At 35.0% G+C, this 19969-nt stretch overlaps 1 protein-coding gene across 1 annotated transcript; it reads right to left on the bottom strand.

The window, feature by feature from the left end:
* Nucleotides 1-1767: 1767 nt before the first annotated feature.
* Nucleotides 1768-19858, bottom strand: LOC149804940 (ribonuclease P/MRP protein subunit POP5-like). Its single transcript, XM_089946078.1, has 5 exons — nt 19748-19858; nt 12962-13107; nt 6022-6159; nt 3863-3946; nt 1768-2812 (listed from the first exon to the last, which is right to left on the bottom strand). Exons 1-5 carry the CDS (start codon nt 19765-19767, stop codon nt 2733-2735), a joined length of 468 nt encoding a protein of 155 aa, XP_089802204.1. The 5' UTR covers nt 19768-19858; the 3' UTR covers nt 1768-2732.
* Nucleotides 19859-19969: the final 111 nt, after the last annotated feature.

Raw genomic sequence — 19969 nt, 5'->3', positions numbered from 1 at the left:
ATGCAAATAAAGCAATTTGGTTATCAAGGACACTGCATTACATAAAATACACTCAAAATTGCTAGTATGTCTTTGAAACTTTAGTGACTGATATCAGTTGCATCAATAGCAAAATTGCTGTGCCAAATAAATATGCATTCCAGAGAAAACAATGCCAAAGTGACATGTCAGAATAATTTAAATAAAGTGTGATTGTTTAATTCCAACATGAGATATTATAAAAGCTGTACATAAAATGAATGAATCATGGTCGACAATGATGGCTGTTAACATAAAATTAGAGACAAATCATCAGTTGTAACAGAACTTATGCAACACAGCTCCATCTTTTCACTTCCTGGTTACAGCCCAACAATTTTTTCTCAACCACTACTTTATTATTATTATTTTCTGTCATTTATGGCCATGGCAGAAAACAACCATACAGTGGCAGATTCACTGGTGGACAGTCCACCTCATAGTAATTCTGGACTTTGGTCAGCTTATACCTTGTTAATTCATTTACAAGGACTGAACTTTGTATATGGATGGCAAGTTTAATTTTTCTAGGTTGATCCATTGCATTGTCTTTCTAAACATTTATTGTTCATTTGCAAGCTCCCTCTGAACCAACAACCTATCAATTCTGCAGCTATTTAACTCTCATGCAAACAGCAAAATACATGTGTTGACCATCCACCTCTGATTTTGTCTCTGTATGGTGCTCCATCATTGCCAAAATTTCTGAGACTAATAAAAAGCTAAAAAAATGTAGAAAACTTGGTGTACTCTAGGTATAACATTCTAAGCGTGTTTTAGCATAAAATGGATGTTACAAATTTTATACTTGGTCATGTGGAAAAACTGTTTCTGTCGTGCAATAAAATGGATGGTTGTTGTTGTTGTTGTTGTAGGGTTTAACACCATTTTTCAGCACACGATAGGCTATACATGGCGGCCAGTTTTAATGGTGGAGGAAGAACCCTGGAAAACCCTGGAAAGAACCACCGACCCACGAGAAGCTACTGGCAAGCTTTCTCACATACCCACATTGGCTGAATCTGAGACTCAAACCTACGCAGACAGAGGCGAGATGTCAGTGATCTGAAACGGGGATCGCTTTAGACCATTCAGCCACTCGGGGCCCCCATCAAATGGATGGTACAAATGTTTATAATTGGTCATGTGGAAAGTCTTTCTATCATGCGTATAATGGACGGTAACAAATGTTTATAATTGGTCATGTGGAAAGACTGTTTCTATCATGCATAACATGGAATGTACAAATGTTTATAATTGGTCATGTGGAAAGACTGTTTCTATCATGCATAAAATGGATGGTACAAATGTTTATAATTGGTCATGTGGAAAGACTGTTTCTATCATGCATAAAATGGATGGTACAAATGTTTATAATTGGTCATGTGGAAAGACTGTTTCTATCATGCATAAAATGGGTGGTACAAATGTTTATAATTGGTCATATGGATAGATGGTGGTCTGTTTATCATGCACATAATTATTAAGAATATAAAATTTCAGTAAAAATAAATTTGCTTGCTGAATTCGCTAAAACATTATGCAACACAGAACTCATTCTGAGTAGGCATTTTGTTAATCAGCTCAATGTAAATCCTTGCATGGAAATAAAGTTGCTAGTCATGGGGGAGATTTAGCAAACATTTACAACAGAGAGCCATAGTTTATGAGTGAAAATGTGCAACATAATTGACAGCAATGTAAAGAGCAACGGTTGGGCATCATTTCCAATAACCACTGAATTGACACTTTCAATGTAAATATGTTTATTTTTCAAACAAGATATGCAATCCAAGGTCTCATCAATATAAATACACATGAAAACTTAAGTTGAAATCCATAAATATTTGGTAAAGTATGGCTGTGCTAACCCAAAGTCAGGATAAAATGAAATCAGTTACAATAACTCCTGTTAATAATGCCTTGGAACACAGGGAATTAAACTCATTTAAAGTTTTGCTTAAAGAAAATGGGATGCAAAATCCAGTTGCAATCCAACAAGCCTTGGTAAAGTTATGTTCCAGAAATCAGGGTTTATAACTTTTGTAACTGAAGTCATGAGATGCCAAAAACTTCAAACATTCAAGGTCTTATGAACTTAATACTGATAACAAAATTTTGATTGAAATTCAACAATCCATGGTAAAGTTATGATGCAGAAACCTATATCAATAACATGGACAATCTGGGGATAAAACTAAAAATAATTACAAGGACAAATAAATCTTTTTGAGATTTCCTCATTATAAAACTGCAAACTAAATGTGGTTAAAATCCAACATTTAACACTAAAGTTCTTGTGGAAATCAAACTGGTGACAAACAGACGAACAGCCAATTGGGTAGACAACATAATAATGATATAGCTCCACTGATTTTGTCAAGTGGGATCCTAATCAAAAATGTACAATGGTGCATTGCTTTTATCACCTTAATTGTTAAATTACTCCCAGTTTCGATTTGTTTGTAGATCTCAATAATAATCGTACAAGCATCCACAAAGAAACTCGACTTTCTACAGCACCATAGCTTGGAGGAGCAAAATCCAAGTTGAACCTTGCTTGAAATGAATATTTAGAAGGTTTAATGTTGCTTGTGTGTCCAACAATACCCCTCCATTTGTTCAACCATGATACTGTCAGATTCCAGGATATTTTCTGCCCTGATTCTTTTCTGATCTCACCCTCGACATGACAGTATTGCTCTTCTTGTCCATTAGAATGAAGCTATCAACTGTTCTTTTTTGTACTCATCAGAGTAGGATGAAATTATCTCCTGGACTTTCCTTCTCTCTTCTGCAATGGAAGGTATACAGTGAAATTTATCATTATGAACACCTCAGTGTAAAACACACCTGCTAAAAAGACTATCAAACAGGTATATGAACAACTTGATTTAATGTCATATGTAACATCTATACATGCAGGGTACCAGTCGATAAGGTTTTGCACTATCCTGTCAAACAAATACAGTGGAAACTTTCTATAAACAAATCTCAAGGGACCCATGAAATTCATAAAACAGAATTTTATTTTAAAGAAAGGAGGCAAAGAAAGGTTTATATTGAACAAAAATTCAGCTCTCCAGATTTTAGCTAACCAGACTTATCCATCAAATCCACCAGATGTAAGTATTTTTGTGCATATCAGTTTCCACATAATTAATTATCCAGACAAATCCATGTTTCCACATGGGTCTGGATAGTCAATGTTTTGCTGTTCAAAATTCTCAAACTTCCTCCAGCTTGATGATCACCTGGGCCATTAGAAATAAAAAGTATATGCATTTATCATATAATGTTCACCTTCATTAACATCAAGGTGTATTGTCAGAACAAGATGTCCAAGTCAGCCTGATATTCATCACCAGGGCAGTTGACATTTCACCTTTTGAATGCAAATTCTCACAGGTACTGAAACTGTAGAGGGGAAAGAAAGGTAAAGTCTTTTATGTAAGGATGGTGCTACTTTCTTTTTATCTCCAAAACAAAGGGTAGGTGGTTGCCAGTTTAACAGAATAGTATTTTACTCACCTTCCCTACTGGTGGTCAAGATTATTAATTACTTCCAATTATCCAATAACTGGTCATGCATTGTTTAACATTCCCCGCATGCACTGTCCATTTTCCAATATCCACTGTGATCACCAAGGTGACAAATACAAACATGTCATATTTATGCACATTTCCTGTTAAGAGTGAATTTTAAGCACAGATTGTTTTTATCTTAACGAGTTACTGGGGCGGCGACAATTGCCTCTGCTGCCTCAGCTCTGATGCCCCTGTTGTCAAGGTGCAGCCCATCACAAAGTTTTATCATTTCAGGCGTAACAGTATGAAAACATACCTTCATCCTTGCACTCACTCAACAACCTTGGCAGCTTCTGTTTGTGGTACTTGATTAAAAATTTGCAGCATGATCGTATTGTACCTAAGAAAAGATAAAATCTGATTTCAATCCATGTTCTTTTAAGGTTACTGAATAGAATCGAAAACAAATGACAAAGTTAAACAGGGACAGGAAAATGGTGCAAAGTGAACTTGTACTTGTTCTTTTGGATGTAAAGCATCATATCAAATTTGATTTCAATCCATTACATCCTCCAATATTATTAAGAGGAAATGATACTGAACTGCAAAGTTCCAAGTCGACTAAACTCCATAAACATTTTCTGAACTTGGCCAAAGTCTTATAAATGTCAAGCTTCCTATTATATGTAATTTAATGCATGAAGTCCTTCAAAGGTTACTATGTAGAAATGATAATGAAGGATGAAGACCTAAATCAAACAGGAGCCATAACTTCCTAAAATTGTATGGAAAATGGTGAAAATAAAACTTGAACTACATCATCTTAGTTTAAAATCTCATTCCAAATTTTATTTCAAGCATAAAGCCCTTCAAACATAATTTAGCTGAAATAAAATTGAAGGGCAGAGTTTTAACACAAGTCATAATTACATAGAATTTTGCTGGAAAATGGTCTTTCTAATGCAAAATCTCGTGACAATGTTTATCTCACTCTGCGAAGTTGTTTAAAAGGTATTTAGCAGAAATTAAATTTTTCATGCCTGACATTATATGACAGAATGTGATAAGATGGACATAGGTAACACTATATGCCCCTTTCATAAATATAACAGGATGTGACAAGATGAACATAGGTAACACTATATGACAGAATGAACATAGTTAACACTATATGAGAGGATGTGACAAGATGGACATGGGTAACACTATATGAGAGGATGTGACAAGATGGACATGGGTAACACTATATGCCCCTTTCATAAATATAACAGGATGTGACAAGATGAACATAGGTAACACTATATGAGAGGATGTGACAAGATATAAATAGGTAACACTATATGACAGGATGTGACAAGATGGACATGGGTAACACTATATGACAGGATGTGACAAGATATACAAAGGTAACACTATATGACAGGATGTGACAAGATATACATAGGAAACACTATGTGACAGGATGTGACAAGATATACAGAGGTAATACTATATGACAGAAATGTGACAAGATGGATGTAGGAAACACTATGTGACAGGATGTGACAAGATATACATAGGTAACACTATATGAAAGAAATGTGACAGAATGGACATTGGTAACACTGTATGACAAGATGTGACAAGATGAACGTGGGTAATACTATATTGACAGAAATGTGACAAGATGGACATAGGTAACACTGTATTACAGAATGTGACAAGATGGCCATAGGTAACACTATATGACAGAAATGTGGCAAGATGGACACAGGTAACACTGGATCACACAATGTGGCAAGATGGGCATAGGTAACACTGTATGACAAAAATGTGAGTGGAAATATGTGTGTATACTACTACTGCTAACATGCAAAATACTGCTACTAATGCTAATGCTAACTGGTGTACATGCACTTTGTCATGAACCTGGCATCAGACTTGAACCTGCCTTCAGAGGTCATCTGTCAACAAAGACTGCATTGAACTTTGCCCATAAGTGTCCATTGTAGACAGGTCTGACTGTATATTGGAAATATACTGGTAAAACAAGTACAGAAAACTCAGTTGTTTTAAAAATAATTCATCAACAGATCTATTATGCAAGAAGAATGATAAAATACCGTATATATTTATGTACAAGACAAGCCCAACTGCAAACTGCACAGATTCAGATCTGCCTTTACATAATGCGCTATCAGATCTGGGTCTATGCATTTTGTTAGCAGTAATCAATAGAACAAACAACATAAACCCTGATCCGCAGATGCATTATGCTGTGGCAGATTTTAAACTGTGTTGTTTGTAGTTTGACTTGACTTAAAGCGAATACATATAATACCATATTCAAAATTCAAAATATTGCCAGAACATATAGCAAATAGTCTGAATACTCATGCGTCACCTATGGGTTAGAATTTTTACTTGTCCTCCAGCAAATGTTTAAACTGCCACATTCATTATGATATTTTAAAGTATCCAAAACAACAAACTAACCTCCAAGATGAAGAGTTCTGAAGAAGGCTTCATACTGTCCAATTTTCTTGACAAAATATAAAGCTGACTGGACCATTTTGTGCGCCCCTCGCCTTGCTCGGATCAACACCATGCTGGTTATAGGATTCACATATTTTACTGAAAATATATGGAAAAACAAGAGTCCCTTGAAAGGTCTGATGCTGTACTGGGCAATGAAAATTGAATGGAATCCATTACAAGTTTGTTTTCTGCTTCTTTATTCTTTTTAATTGCTGAGTATTAAAACCATCTATATTCTTGAGAACTCCAACATGTCACACTTGGTAACAAAAATATTTTCCTTGCATGAATGAATTACCATGTTCAGAAGACACGTTTAAGTGCAGTAATGTCATGCCATTTGATTTTGAATGTGATGTCATGGATTGAAGATCACTGAGCTTTTTGGACTCAGTGTCAAGCTGCCGCCACATGCTAAGTTTGGATAAATCGATAATTACTTTTTTGAAGTTACTGAACTGGTATCATTCAAGTTATTCTTTAAATATATCCACAAGCTAGGTTTGATACAAATCCACTCATACTTGTTTGTGTTTTCATACTCACAAGCCAGAACAGCTAAAAGTCAAGGAGTTAACCCTAAAATCAGTCTTTTAGTGATGATTGTCAGCTGGTGTACTGGAATACAACTAAATACAAAGTATAATCAAATGTCATTTGTACAATCATCTCTGTTTTCAAAAGCTCACTGCAGTACAAAAATGCAAGCAGTGATACCAAGGTGTGAGATTTTGTGGGTTTAACAATTTTTCAGCTCGAAATAGGCTATTCTTGGTGTCCAGTATATTAGATGGTGGAAGAACCCAGAAAAAAACCCATGTGGACAGGTGAGATCTGAGTGACCTGTAAAGACAAGTGCTTTGGACCACTTGTCCACCCGGGGCCATGACACAAAGGTCATTCAGGTCTTGTTTCCTACTCCTTCACAAAAGTGCAGATATTCATTTGTCAGATCTGCACCATTTCCATTCAAAAAGAGATACGTTATTTAATGAAGTATTTTAGTGAAAACCAAGTGTCAATACTGCCTTTCATGCAAGAGTAGGTATAATAAAAGTTTTAGAGGCCACTATGATGTCATGTTGGCAGTCAGATGACCACCATTATAATTCTGAACCATGCACATATTGCTGTAATGTTTCTCACAAAAACATGTACAGTATATATGACCATTTGTTTTTAAAAGGAGCAATAAAAAGATAACCCAGAAGCAATTTTGGAGGATGGATCAGCATCACTTTCATACAAGAACAGCTATATAGAGCAAAAAAGGATGGGGTTTTAATTATTTTTGTTAAAACCATGTCAGCATGGCCATCTGTTCAGAAGAAAAAGCTGAGTGGTCAAATTGGCATCATTTCTGGATTAGACTAATTACGTATTGTGAAACAAGTGCCATGTTGATCATATTCCTACGAAGTTTCATTTCTAAAAGAGAAAAGTTCATGGAATATGCTTGATGATAGCTTGATTGAAATGCTTACAACAAAAGGTACCATTTAAAAGATTAATTGTGGTGGACAGACTATTACCACATCATACTTTGAAGGCTTTAAGGATGTTAGACTGTTATGATACAACACTTAAAAAGCTTCATGTTGGAAAATTACCACACAATGCTTCAAAGGCATCAAGCACTGTTGGGCAGATTAATACCAAACAAAACTTAAAAGGCATCAAGTACTGTTGGACAGAATATTACCACACAACACTTCAATGCATTATGTACTGTTGGACAGACTATTACCACACAACACTTCAAAAGTATATGTACTGTTGGACTATTACCACACAGCACTTCAAAGGCATCATGTACTGTTTGATTGACTAATACCAAACACTTCAAAGGCTTTATATACAGTGGACAGACTATTACCACACCATAAATATGACTGCCTATGAATGACAGACTATTACCACACCAAAAATATGACTGCTTATGAATGACAGACTATTACCACACCATAAATATGACTGCTTATGGACGACATACTATTACCACACCATAAATATGACTGCTTATGGATGACAGACATGGCCCAATAGAAAAATATTTTTTTCTGTGGAAACAATAACATTCCTTTCCCAAGCCACATGTTAAGTACCATTCAAAATGTGCATTGTCTCAAAGTCTTGACAATTATTGTTCATGAAAAAAAATGAATTGACAATTTAAAATAACAAGTATTATTCATGATATTGACTGTCATGCAATATCATTATTAATTCTAACATGTGGAAAACATGTCCTTTATTTATTACAAAAAATTTAATACCACTATATTATGAGTAATTATCTCCACACTAATGTTGGGGCTATTGGGATATTCTTCATCTGTTTGCCCATCATTCTATCCATAAATCTATCTCCTGCTAAATTTCTTGATGGAAATTCACCAAACTTGATACATAGGTTACCAATGAGATAGTAGTCTTTAAGATGGGTATATTTTTGGGGTCTATCACCTAGGGTCCCAACTAGTTGAGAATGTTGACTCTGGACCTGGGCCAATGGATCTCATTAAGTATAGGTATGTGGTCCTGAACTAAATTTACTGTGTGGAACCATTATTTTCCTAACTGACCTACCATGACTGTAACTTCAAACCTCAAACTCTGAAGGTTTCTTTATTGCCCTAAATGCAAGCCATCCATAATGTGTGGACAAGGAACTTATTCTGGAATAAAAACATTACTCAAAACTGTTTAATGAGCCACAATGACCTTTGACCTTTTAATCTGACCCCAAAATCTATAGGCATCTTCTATACCTTGTGTGCAAGCCATCCACAAACTAACCTAAAGTTATTATGCAAAACCTATTTTTCCAAGTGATCTTGACCTTTGATCTTCTTACCCAAAACTCTGAAGGCTGTTTTCTTACCAAACATATATGCAATCCACAAACATTATTGAGAGTACATGGTCAAAAACTGAAAACTGTGTACATCAACCATTTTTCTTCTCTGACCCCCAAATCAATATGCTTTTTTTAACCCAAGTGCAAGCCATCCATATAGTTTGATCCAAGTATGTGATGTAGAACCAACGTTATTGTGCAGATACTAGTCTTCTTCTTTAATAATGACCTTGATCTTTGACTTTTCACCCACCAAATTAATAAGCTTCTTCCCCAGCCCAAGTGCAAGCCATCCAAAAGAATTGGTAGCAAGATGACAGAGAACTTAAGTTATAATGTGGACAAGGAAAATGTAATGGATAGATATATGTCCAACATAGAAGAATAGATCTGATCATAGACACAGATACACCTCTCCCTCGATAACTCATGCACGACAGGGTCCAAAAACATAGACCTCACTATAAGTGAGAGCGTGAGATACCAAGAGACCTCTGAAAAATAGAGTTATGCCATCCCTGCTGGACAAAACTGCAAGGGGTGGGGAGAAACTGGTTTGTTTAATGGCTGAATGAAAGTTATATAACTGCTTTGAGAATATTTATCAATGAAACACTTTTTCTAACTAAGTTATTTGTTATTCTGCATAAATTACATTTATTTTCAAGATGCCTAACATCTGAATGATCTTTAGCGTTATTTCAACTAGTTTCAAATACCTTCAAGTGTACACAAAAACAATTGTGTATTACATCACTGAATTTTGTTGCTGTTGATTAGTCTGGTTCTCTGCTAATTATATTAAAGGAAAGTTCAAAGCATGGATCTTTAAAGCAGGGTAGCAGACTAAATGTTGATACATGATGAAACAAGATTTGTTTTTCTCCAAAACTTAGTGACATTTATTTCGTGTGACAATCGTCAGCATCAAAACTTAAGTTTTGTCTTTTCAGTTAGTAAAATATTGAAGCCATGATTTTTCTCATCCTTGAAGATATCTCTAAGTGCTAATTCAGGATTTTGCTGAAGCTCACTTGTGGAGCAATGATCCTTATCTCTGAAACAAAGCTCTTTATTTGACACTTCATTTGTCAGCACTTAACTTCACTTGGTTGCCTTGCTATTTTTAATCACATTTATGATTGAGTAGGTTAATTTAAGGTAGTCTAATTATATCAAGTACACATTAACATTTATGAGTGTTTGACTGATCACTTTATTGATCACTTTACCTGTATCAGTTTATTTATCAGATCAATAATAAAGATCACTTTATTTATCAGTGTCTGATTGAGCACTTTATCAGCACTTAATTTCACTTGGTTGCCTTGCTATTTTTATCACATTTATGATTAAGTAGGTTAATTTAAGGTAGTTTAATTATATTAAGTACACATTAATATTTATAAGTGTTTGATTGATCAACTAAAACGAGTTTACTCGACATTTGACTGGGGCCCGCTAGATCTTGTGCATGTAGTATTTGCCTGCCTTTTAACTTTTCTTTTATTCCACATCCTTTATTTGATACAAAAAATACAATTAACATGATAATACAAAAGAGTTTTAAATTCAATGCAACAAAACAAGAAATACCTCCACAAGTCAGATATCAAAACACGGTCGGCACTTAAGTTCTCAGAGAAATGCTTGCGGATATAGCTGTTCAGGTACATTGACACATTTTACATTTTAAATACAAGAGAGCATATTGCATTTATGATCATGACACTTAAACCTAAATAACTGACATAACTAAAATATAAATTTCACTTGAAAAAAAGATGTTTTTAATTGGTTCTTATTTATTAGGAGGCGTAAGCGACATTTTTATTGATCAAAATTTTGTTGAATATTGTTACTTACAGTAAACTAAGAATGTCGTTTGGAAAGAAAATGTAAAAAAGTATGACATATTATTAAAAGTTGACAATTTCAAAATGTTGATTTAAATTTACAGGTCCTATTTACCATTTTCTTGACACAACGAGCGATATATTAAAGATTCAGTTACAAACTGTGATCATGATTTTCTTCAAAAAATAGGGATACATTTTTGGGATCATCTTTAGTTTTAAAAAAATTTGATCCATGCCTGACCCTGTTTTTTAAGTGGGTTTTCAAGTTATGAGGGTGTGAGTTATGGAGGGAGTGGTTTACATAACTCATATTAGTAAAGCATAACGTTTTGGTCACAATGATCTTTGGTTTTACAGGCATTGTCATAACAAACAGTTATCTAATTATTAGTTTCATGAATGGAACATAAACAGCAATCAAAAGACAATTTTTTAACAAAAATCTGAAAGAAGTCCCTGAACATGAAATAAAGGTCAGTGAGACTTTTCTTTAGCCAATAAAGGATGTCAAACTTATCAAGATGTGCCCTCATGCCATGTCCCAGGTATTTAAAAGAGCAATAGTAGCAGTATTATACAACATATAAAAAACCAATATGATCAACAAACATAAGCCAACAAGATGTTAAATGTAGGTCACAATCACCTTTTGTTGTACGGGTGTTGTGCTAACAGGCATGCATAAAATCACCAAGTTTGATGATTCTAGCATAAACTGAGCTTGTTGTTTTTGCTGTTTTGGGTTTGACATCATTTTTCAGCACATGAAATGCTATTCATGGCGACCAACATAACTGGCAGAGAAAGAACCCTGGAATGCACCAGTAATAACCACCAACCCAAGGGAAGTACTGGCAAGCTTTCTCATATACCCACATTGGTATGCTTAGACTTGAAGCCACATGGACTCTGGTGAGATGGCAATGATCAGTAAAAGGGAGCATATAAACAGCTTGAGACTGAATCCAAGACAATAGGGCATGAAATATGGGTCACAGTGACCTCTTCTGTGGTGAAGGTGTAGTACTTGTTAAGATAGATCCCTTTACCAAATTTCAAGAAGCCAGTTATAATTATAAGCATACAGGTGCTAAGAACCTACTGGATATTCCCTAATTAACGTCCTAGGAGTATTACATTTTCCCTGGGGAATTACATTTTCGCGAGGGGCATTCCATTTTCCAAATGTGGGGCATTTATAAGAGCACAATAATTAAAGCACTCTTATAATGACTGCATGTACATCTGGGTGTCTTTCAGACAATGAATTCAGTCATTGTAACTATCAGCACAGTTAAAATGATCAATCAACACATTTTCCGACTCTGAAGAAGATTGAAGTAGGACTGGTAAATCTTTGATCTTGCCTCCCAACTATCATGTTTGTGTGCCTGTGACTTTGTATACATTGATATATACATTGTAACAGTGTGATCAATTGAGATGGCTGCAGTATTCTGTTGTAATCATGGATTAAAAGCAGATGTGTATTAAAAAGCACTACATCTGTTAAATTTCTGTTCTTAAAAAATAGGCATGGGTGTATTAATTAAGGAATATGCAAAATCTGGTTTTGAGTTTAATCCTAAAAACTTAACCTAAGCCAGTAAAATGTGGAATGTAGGTCAGAGTGACATTCATTTTTGCTAAGAGTATGGTAGTAACTGAGATGCATATGATCAGCTAGTTTAATTATCATAGCATGAACTGTGCTGCAGTACTCTCATCATGTTTTTGTGATGAGAATGTAGTACAGATCACTAAATGAATCTAAGCATAAACATGTGTAGAGGGTGCTAAAACCTATTTGGTCGTGAGACAATGTTACATTTAACCTAAGCCAGTAAAATTTGAAAAGAAGGTCACGGTGACAATCTTTTGTGGTAGGGGTGTAGTACAAAAAGAGATGCATGCATTCATTTAGTTTGATGATTCTAGCATAACTGAGCTTGAGAAATAAACTTAAAATATAAAATTTAACCAAAGTAAGTGAAGCATAAAATAAAGGTCACAATAACCAACATTTATGATGAGGGCGTAGTACTTCTCAAGATGTACCCCCACACCAACTTTTGTAAATTTATATATATACCTATGCCAATGCTGATGCAGATGATGCTGGGGGTAAAACAAGAGCTGATCTCAACTTCACAGAGGTGAACTAAAAATGAGAACATACCACATAGGGATGATTGCAAAGATCCAATCCCAAAGTCTCCATGGGCTGTTTGTAAGGCACTAATGACTGCTCCATATACCATATAATCTGTCATATGTCGCTCTATCCTTTGATTATCAGTGTATATTATTTCGCACAAAATGTATCTGCAAATACATGAAAGACTACTGCATTAATTACATAAAGGATAAAATTCAAACAAGGAGTAAAATTAAAACATGCAGGTTGCAAATTTTGGCTACCTACTTTTTGAGCCAGTAGCAAAGTGGCTTGACAATAGGCAAAAGCTTTAACAACTGTTTTTCAGTCTGATAGTCGCCTGTACAGCCTCCACCGTTTTAGAAAATGATATCCATTACATTGTTGTCATTCGCTTACATAGAACAAACTGTCTGCTATTACCTTTGTATGGGAAATCACAGAGTTGTTCATACAGTCGAGTGAACTGTGTCTTATGGACTCTTGTCAAGCAATACCATTTCACTGTGTAATAGCAAATTTCAATCAGACCTAGAAATAACAATGTAAAATCAAGACATTATTTTTTTTTTCACTGCATGATTTAAAAAAAGCCCCTTGAAGCGACTGAAGCTCTAATTGGTGATAGGAATTTCCTGAATTCAAGATGAAACCATTCCTTCCTTTTATCTTCTGAGTGTTGAAACCATGATGCCAACAAAGTTAGCTCTATCATCCTAAATGTATATGGAAAGAATGTTGGTTCATTCACATACAAGTCTAGTAAATCAATATCTCCTGCATCTGCTACTATTTTTTGACATGTGTCATGCAGTATGAATCTGTGCAGTATGGAAAAATGCTGCATGATTCTGACAATATTAAGCTAATGGAGACAAAAAATGAGCATATAATAGTCTAGACAAAAATGAGCATAACAATCTAATGTACAACACAGGATTCTGTCTGTATTCCACAACTTATATTCATTTAATTTGTATGGTGAATGCTGATTTATATCATGGTTTATATGATGTGGCAAAATAATTCAAATTGCTGATTTATCATATGCTAGCTACAGATTTTTCAAATATAAACCTTTGTTTCTTGAAGTAGAAAATGTATATACATGTATATCTAATATATAAACATTGTTTTTAAAAGACGAATATATTGCTATGGTGTTCTTTAACTGTCTAAATTTCGATGCTTGATCAATCACCCTGAAGAATAATATAACACAGAGAGAATATACAGTCAAATGGATGCTCCTTTGTACAGACTGGTTACAATCGTCTCTCAGGCCTCTCAGTAATCAGACCCATATTCTCACTATAAAGATGACAAGCAACTAGCCTAGCCACAGTGGGAATGTAACTGGCTTGCTCTTCAACTAAAGGTGAAAGGTTATTAGCAAAGGTTGAGAATGATAGCAGCTAAATATATCCACTGGCTTTTCTTCTCACTGGTTGCTAGGAGACACATTAAGCAGCCAGCAGATGGCGCACAAATTAAATAAGGATGATGGTACAAAGCAAGAAGCCTGCAACATCTCAGCTTAATATGGAACTTGAACAGATAAATACCTGTAATAATCTAGGTTAGTGATCAAAAGGTTCTCATGGATGAGATATATAATGATTTATACACTTTCTTTTTCAGAGTAATATTGGTTTCAGTAACTGGGATTAAATCTTTATGTAAAAGCACTACAACAACAAATTTATAAAAATGAATGTGTATATATAGAGACCTTCATGGGATGACTGCTTATTTGCCAAACAACCTATTTCTAAACAAATTTTAATAAAATGAAAATAGTTTTAATTACTCCCCCTTCATTCTAATATTTTTTATATTTTATGATGGACAATGAGATATATTGTCAATAAAAAGGCCATTCATATCTTTTAGATACTGTAGGTGAGTTCTAAAATTAGTAACAATGTTTTTGAATGTGTATACATATTTTCCTATACCATACAAATGTTAGATGTAACTGCATGTGCTCCTGTGAACAGGCCTTGGTAGGAAAATGAACAGTGCGGGTAATATTCATTCCAATTTCATTGTCTTTATCTTTACAACCATGTTTTTAATATAAAATGATTTAAAATTGGCTTTACAGAGGAATCCTTTCTTTTAATGTTTGCAGGCATCACAATCTCATCGAAGAACATTTTCACTACATTACATCAGAGATGCTCCAGGAATGGATCTTATGGGTGAGGGGGATTTTCCCCTTGTCCAAAAATAGGGGGTGGGTGGGTGGTAGAAAAAACATGAAGAGAAGAAGAAGTGGCCCTAGTTCAATATTTACAAAACAAAACAGCTCTCTTTCTTCCAGCTCCACTCTGTAAGACCCCTACTGAAATCAAAAGCATTAAATAATCTTGCCTCTAGTTGTATAAACATTAATTTGTTTATTGTTTCTGAGCTGTTAGTTATCCGTGTATGAATACTGTTCTGTACTGAGAATCCTCTTTCACAGTCTGATGGGGCATTTACATAGCTACCTTAGCCAGCTGGAACAAGTTTGAAAACTGTTCTTTAGGGTTGTTATGTACAATTTTCCACAGATCACAGGTATTGCCTTTTGGTTACTTCTGCTTAAAAATAAGATTTTTCACTAACATAAGCTCTGCCAAAGTTCAGTTTTCTTGAGTTAGCACTCTACTGACTACTATGCTAGATTTACATTTCCATAATGCTGCATTAGGATTTTAAGTCCATTAAAATGCCATATTCTACTTGTTTAAACAGAGGTATTTTGATAAAAGAAATAAATTTACTTCTTAATTTCATTTTCAGATTCTTATTTCTTAGATTTATCTTAACCTTTATGCAGGGGCTATATGGTTTTGTAGCATATTATCCCTCAGGACTAAATTGTGATAAGAAACGAAAACTGCACTCACCTTTTATATTGTGTGTATTTTAATTTGGCTCATTTTTCTGCCTTATCTACATTTCAAAATACCACTGAAATGTCATGCCATCTGTTTTTGCCTAGACAGCATGTACATTTAACTCATAGTTAACACCATTTTCAGGTTCAAAGTCACTCACCGATATCTCCATTAACACTTTCCTGGGTCCAATAATTTGATATACTACCTAACTTTTAAAAAATTATCTTCATAACTATGATCAGCGAGTATTTGCCTTCATCACTATGATCAGCGAGTATTTGCCAAATGAAATCATCATTTAAAGATGAACGACATTGTGAATCAGCCATTTTGGGTCTTCTAGAAGGCCCATATTATAATCATGCATTTGTAAAACTTCCTTGATGCAATGTTCAAGCTGTGACAGAATGCTTGTTATGGGGCCCAATGTGCCAATCAAATTTAGTTTAACAACCATTCATGTCAAGTTGAAGAAACCAGATGTGTAAATAGTTAAGAAAAAATATCCACTGAAACAAGCACTACAATATTTCTACTGGCTTGACTTTTCTCACAATAAGCACTTTAAAGAGTGAATACTATACTGAGTACATTTTCATATGCTTGGTTTAAAACTAATTTGAGAAGTTTGAACACCAGATGATCCAGTCCCTAATGAGTGTAGTCCTACAATGTAAGACATAGCACATGTTGTTTTTGTTTTAGTACTATGTCTTACTATCCAAATAATGGCCTTGTATAGCTTGTTCCGATGTCGGTTGACATTGGAATGAGTAGTCAAAGTTTCAGGAATATTTCACACACTTGGCCACCTATATTGACATTCTTCCACTAATTTATGTGTAATTAATATATTTACTGTGCTCTCTTTATCCTGGCGGAATGAAACTATGACACTAGCAAATGGATGCATTTTCATGTTCCGTTGACATACATTTGAATTTTGTTGCAATGCGATGGTAGTCGAGGTATGCTGAAGTATGTTAAGTAGGTCCATGTGGGGGATATGTTTCTTGAACGAAATGAAACATTGCTTACAGTTCCAATAGGCATAATATATTTTTATTCATTTTGTTAAAGAATAATATTTCAACTTAACCCAATTTCAGCATTCCCAGCTTTCATTGCTTTCCAGCCAACTGAAATGCAAAACTTGAAAAAAGGTCCATTTCTTTTGTGAGAATTTGAATTTATTAGAGAAAAGACATTAGGGTAAGTAAAGTCTGGCAAAAACATTATAACTTTACTTTGTAGAAAAGTGTAATTATTGGTTGCCAGTTGGGTGTGATATTCCTGAAAATTTGACTTTCGTTACACTGTTAGTTGACATTAAAACACGCTACACAACGCCATTAGTTAGGCAGTAAGACCCATCGCCACCCAGAACAAAAATATTGGGTAATGTGTCTTATGTTGTAAGACTATAGATCATTTCCAGATACTAGTTTTAGCTGGCCAAACCTATCCCATAGCCGCATCTAGTACGGTCATGCGCACTTGACGTAGGGCAACTCAAGTGACCTACACTTTTTACATGAATAGAACATTTGTCATTATAGATCGCTGCAGATAGTAGTAAACAATAATATGCCAGCATACAAGTATGAGTTGAAATGTATGTTTTCATCAAGTATAACAATAAATGAGTATCTGCTGCTTTATGTTACTGCATCGTGACTCTCATCTAAACTAAGCCCCCGCCCGACTGCATGGTAATGAATAATCCGAAAATAAACAAGTTAACTTGTCTAATTAGCAGCAAACAATGAATACCAAAGGCGACACATCATACATTAGCAGATTCCTCAAAGATTTGACATTTAGTTAATAAATTAAATGGGAATGAATGTGAATCCCAAAACTGCTTATGATACATTGGATTGGCTAAGAAATTCTCTCTCTCTCTCTCTCTCTCTCTCTCTCTCCTTAGTTTGCTAACTCCATGAAAAAATATGGATAATAATGATGAGTTAACTCATTCTGCTATACATTTGCAGTGGCCAGTTGCTACAGTACTGTCATTTATGTGTAACTCATGTGGCTTCTTTCATTGGGCTTGAGATCTGATTACGCTTGCATTGATAATGCTGTGTTCACCTGTATGCATTCATCCACTATCAAATTAATTACATGCAATAAATGCCATTAGCTTCTCGTGGGTCAGTGGTTCTTTCCGGGGTTTTCCGGGTTCTTCCTCCACCATTAATACTGGCCGCCATGTATAGCCTATCGTGCTGAAAAATGGCATTAAACCCAACAACAACAACAACAACAAGAACAACATGCAATAAAGAGGTTTGTAAGTCCTCATATTTTCACAGTTATATAGTCTTGAAGAATCATCTCAATACAGGTAGATTTGTACAAATTGTAATTTTGGTCACATACGAAAATCGTCCACCCACTCCTTTCCTTTCAGAAATGGATCATACAACTTTGTACGTGATATCCAGGACCGCAGACAGAGTAGGACAAATTCCTCTGGACCACAATGGTCAGGAGGTCAACTGTTGTTTCAATTTGTGATTCACTGGGGCCTATTGGATAATTTTTCCTAGGGCCCACAAATCTTGTCTGCTGCCCTGGTCCTCTCTGATGCTTTCTGTGCTCATATCTACTTTTCTGTTTTAGGCAGGTTACTGAACTATTTACTCATGATTTTTAAACACACTATTTCTGTGAAGGGTGTACAGATGTCAAACCTTTAAAAATTTGTTTGAAACTTTCTTCATGAACATACACTATGTTCATGACAATCACTTAAAAGTTGCCCTACGTTGATTGTGCATGTGTTAAATATTGGAGTGGAAATACCCAGATTCAACTTTCTGAAAAAGGTCTATAGTGAGTGCAGTGATGAACACTAATGACACATGCATTACCTTCAAATCCTTTGAACCCTACTGCAGCTATTGCATTGTTGTGATAATACTGAAGAAGGGGAAATTTTGGGCATATGGAAATTGGAGTCCGGGCTTGTGGAATTTCAGTCAGGGTTTGTAAATTTTGTCAAATCACCAGCCCGGGACCTGTGTCTAAAAACAAAAACCTTTGAGCACCCAAGATAATTTTATTTTCTTTTGTCTTGAGGAGAATTTACTTCTTTCATACAATATACTGGATATAATTAGTTTTTTTATTTTCAAAAAATCAGGGAAAGTTACTGTACAGTATTTTGGCGTTCGATACTTTCTTCGGCCGATCCTTTATTAGAAATATTAATACCAGATCTCACGATAAAATAACAAATACATTTGCATAAATATATATCAAAAGACAATACAATTATAATATTTTGTCTCTATCACAACTTGACATGTCACGCAGCATTTTCCTCCACAATGATCCACAGGTGCTCGACGCGAAAATCGCACGTTTCGGAGCCCGTAACTTCAGTTTGGTACAACGCAGAAAAGTCAATCATGGCTTCATGGCTTGATGGATAGAAAAATATCTCAGAAGTAAAACAAGCCATATAGTATGGTCGTGTGCCTTTAAAGACGGAAATAGCAGAAGGAAATTGAGTGTCATGGGTGGAGCGAAGTATTTGGAAGTTCCGTACCTTCTCTCATATATTATGATACAGTGTCCTATGTCAGAACGGGTCTTCGGGGTAATCTAAGGTATTTTTGTCACTCTGTATGATTTTTTTTTCCTTTAGATGATTGGGTTTTTTTTTCGTAACATCAAGCTCGCGTCGAGCACCTGTGCAATGACCATAAGAATTATACACAATATAAATTCAGCGAAAATATGTAACACTTGCAACTGAGATCTTTCAATACAGTTTTAAAGTGTTTTATAATAAATAAAACAATTGACCAAGAGAATGGCATTTTATAATTTTGTAACACAAGGCTGGATGAAAGATAATCGATGTTAAGTAAAATAAATAGCTATAGTTCGCATAACGCACCTGTTTTTGTATCGGACCATGTTTCTTTCTCGCGCAATCACAACAGAGTTGCTCCCCTTCCAAAGAGGCTGTTTATAAGATAAAAATCGAACCCGGTTCTAGTAAACGTCGGTTTGACTAACGGTACAATACTCTACATTTCACGTTGTTTACTCTCTTCTCCAAGCAACGGAATAGTGTTTATTAAACGTAAATAAATTGATAGTTAAATACAAACGAATC

The sequence above is a fragment of the Sinohyriopsis cumingii genome, chromosome 2 (assembly GCF_028554795.1).
Source record: "Sinohyriopsis cumingii isolate HCF-2022 chromosome 2, ASM2855479v2, whole genome shotgun sequence".
Classification (NCBI taxonomy): domain Eukaryota; kingdom Metazoa; phylum Mollusca; class Bivalvia; order Unionida; family Unionidae; genus Sinohyriopsis; species Sinohyriopsis cumingii.
Note: the sequence above shows the minus strand (reverse complement) of the source record. Positions and strands in the feature narration are given on the sequence as shown.

What these genes read in the sequence shown, in the direction of transcription:
- LOC149804940 (XM_089946078.1), bottom strand. Translation starts at nt 19,767, where the DNA reads ATGGTCCGATACAAAAACAG. An exon ending in CAGAACTCTTCATCTTGGAG is followed by an intron (nt 3,947 to 6,021) that starts GTTAGTTTGTTG and finishes ATCTTTTCTTAG; the next exon opens with GTACAATACGATCATGCTGC. An exon ending in GAGTGAGTGCAAGGATGAAG is followed by an intron (nt 2,813 to 3,862) that starts GTATGTTTTCAT and finishes CTTCCATTGCAG; the next exon opens with AAGAGAGAAGGAAAGTCCAG.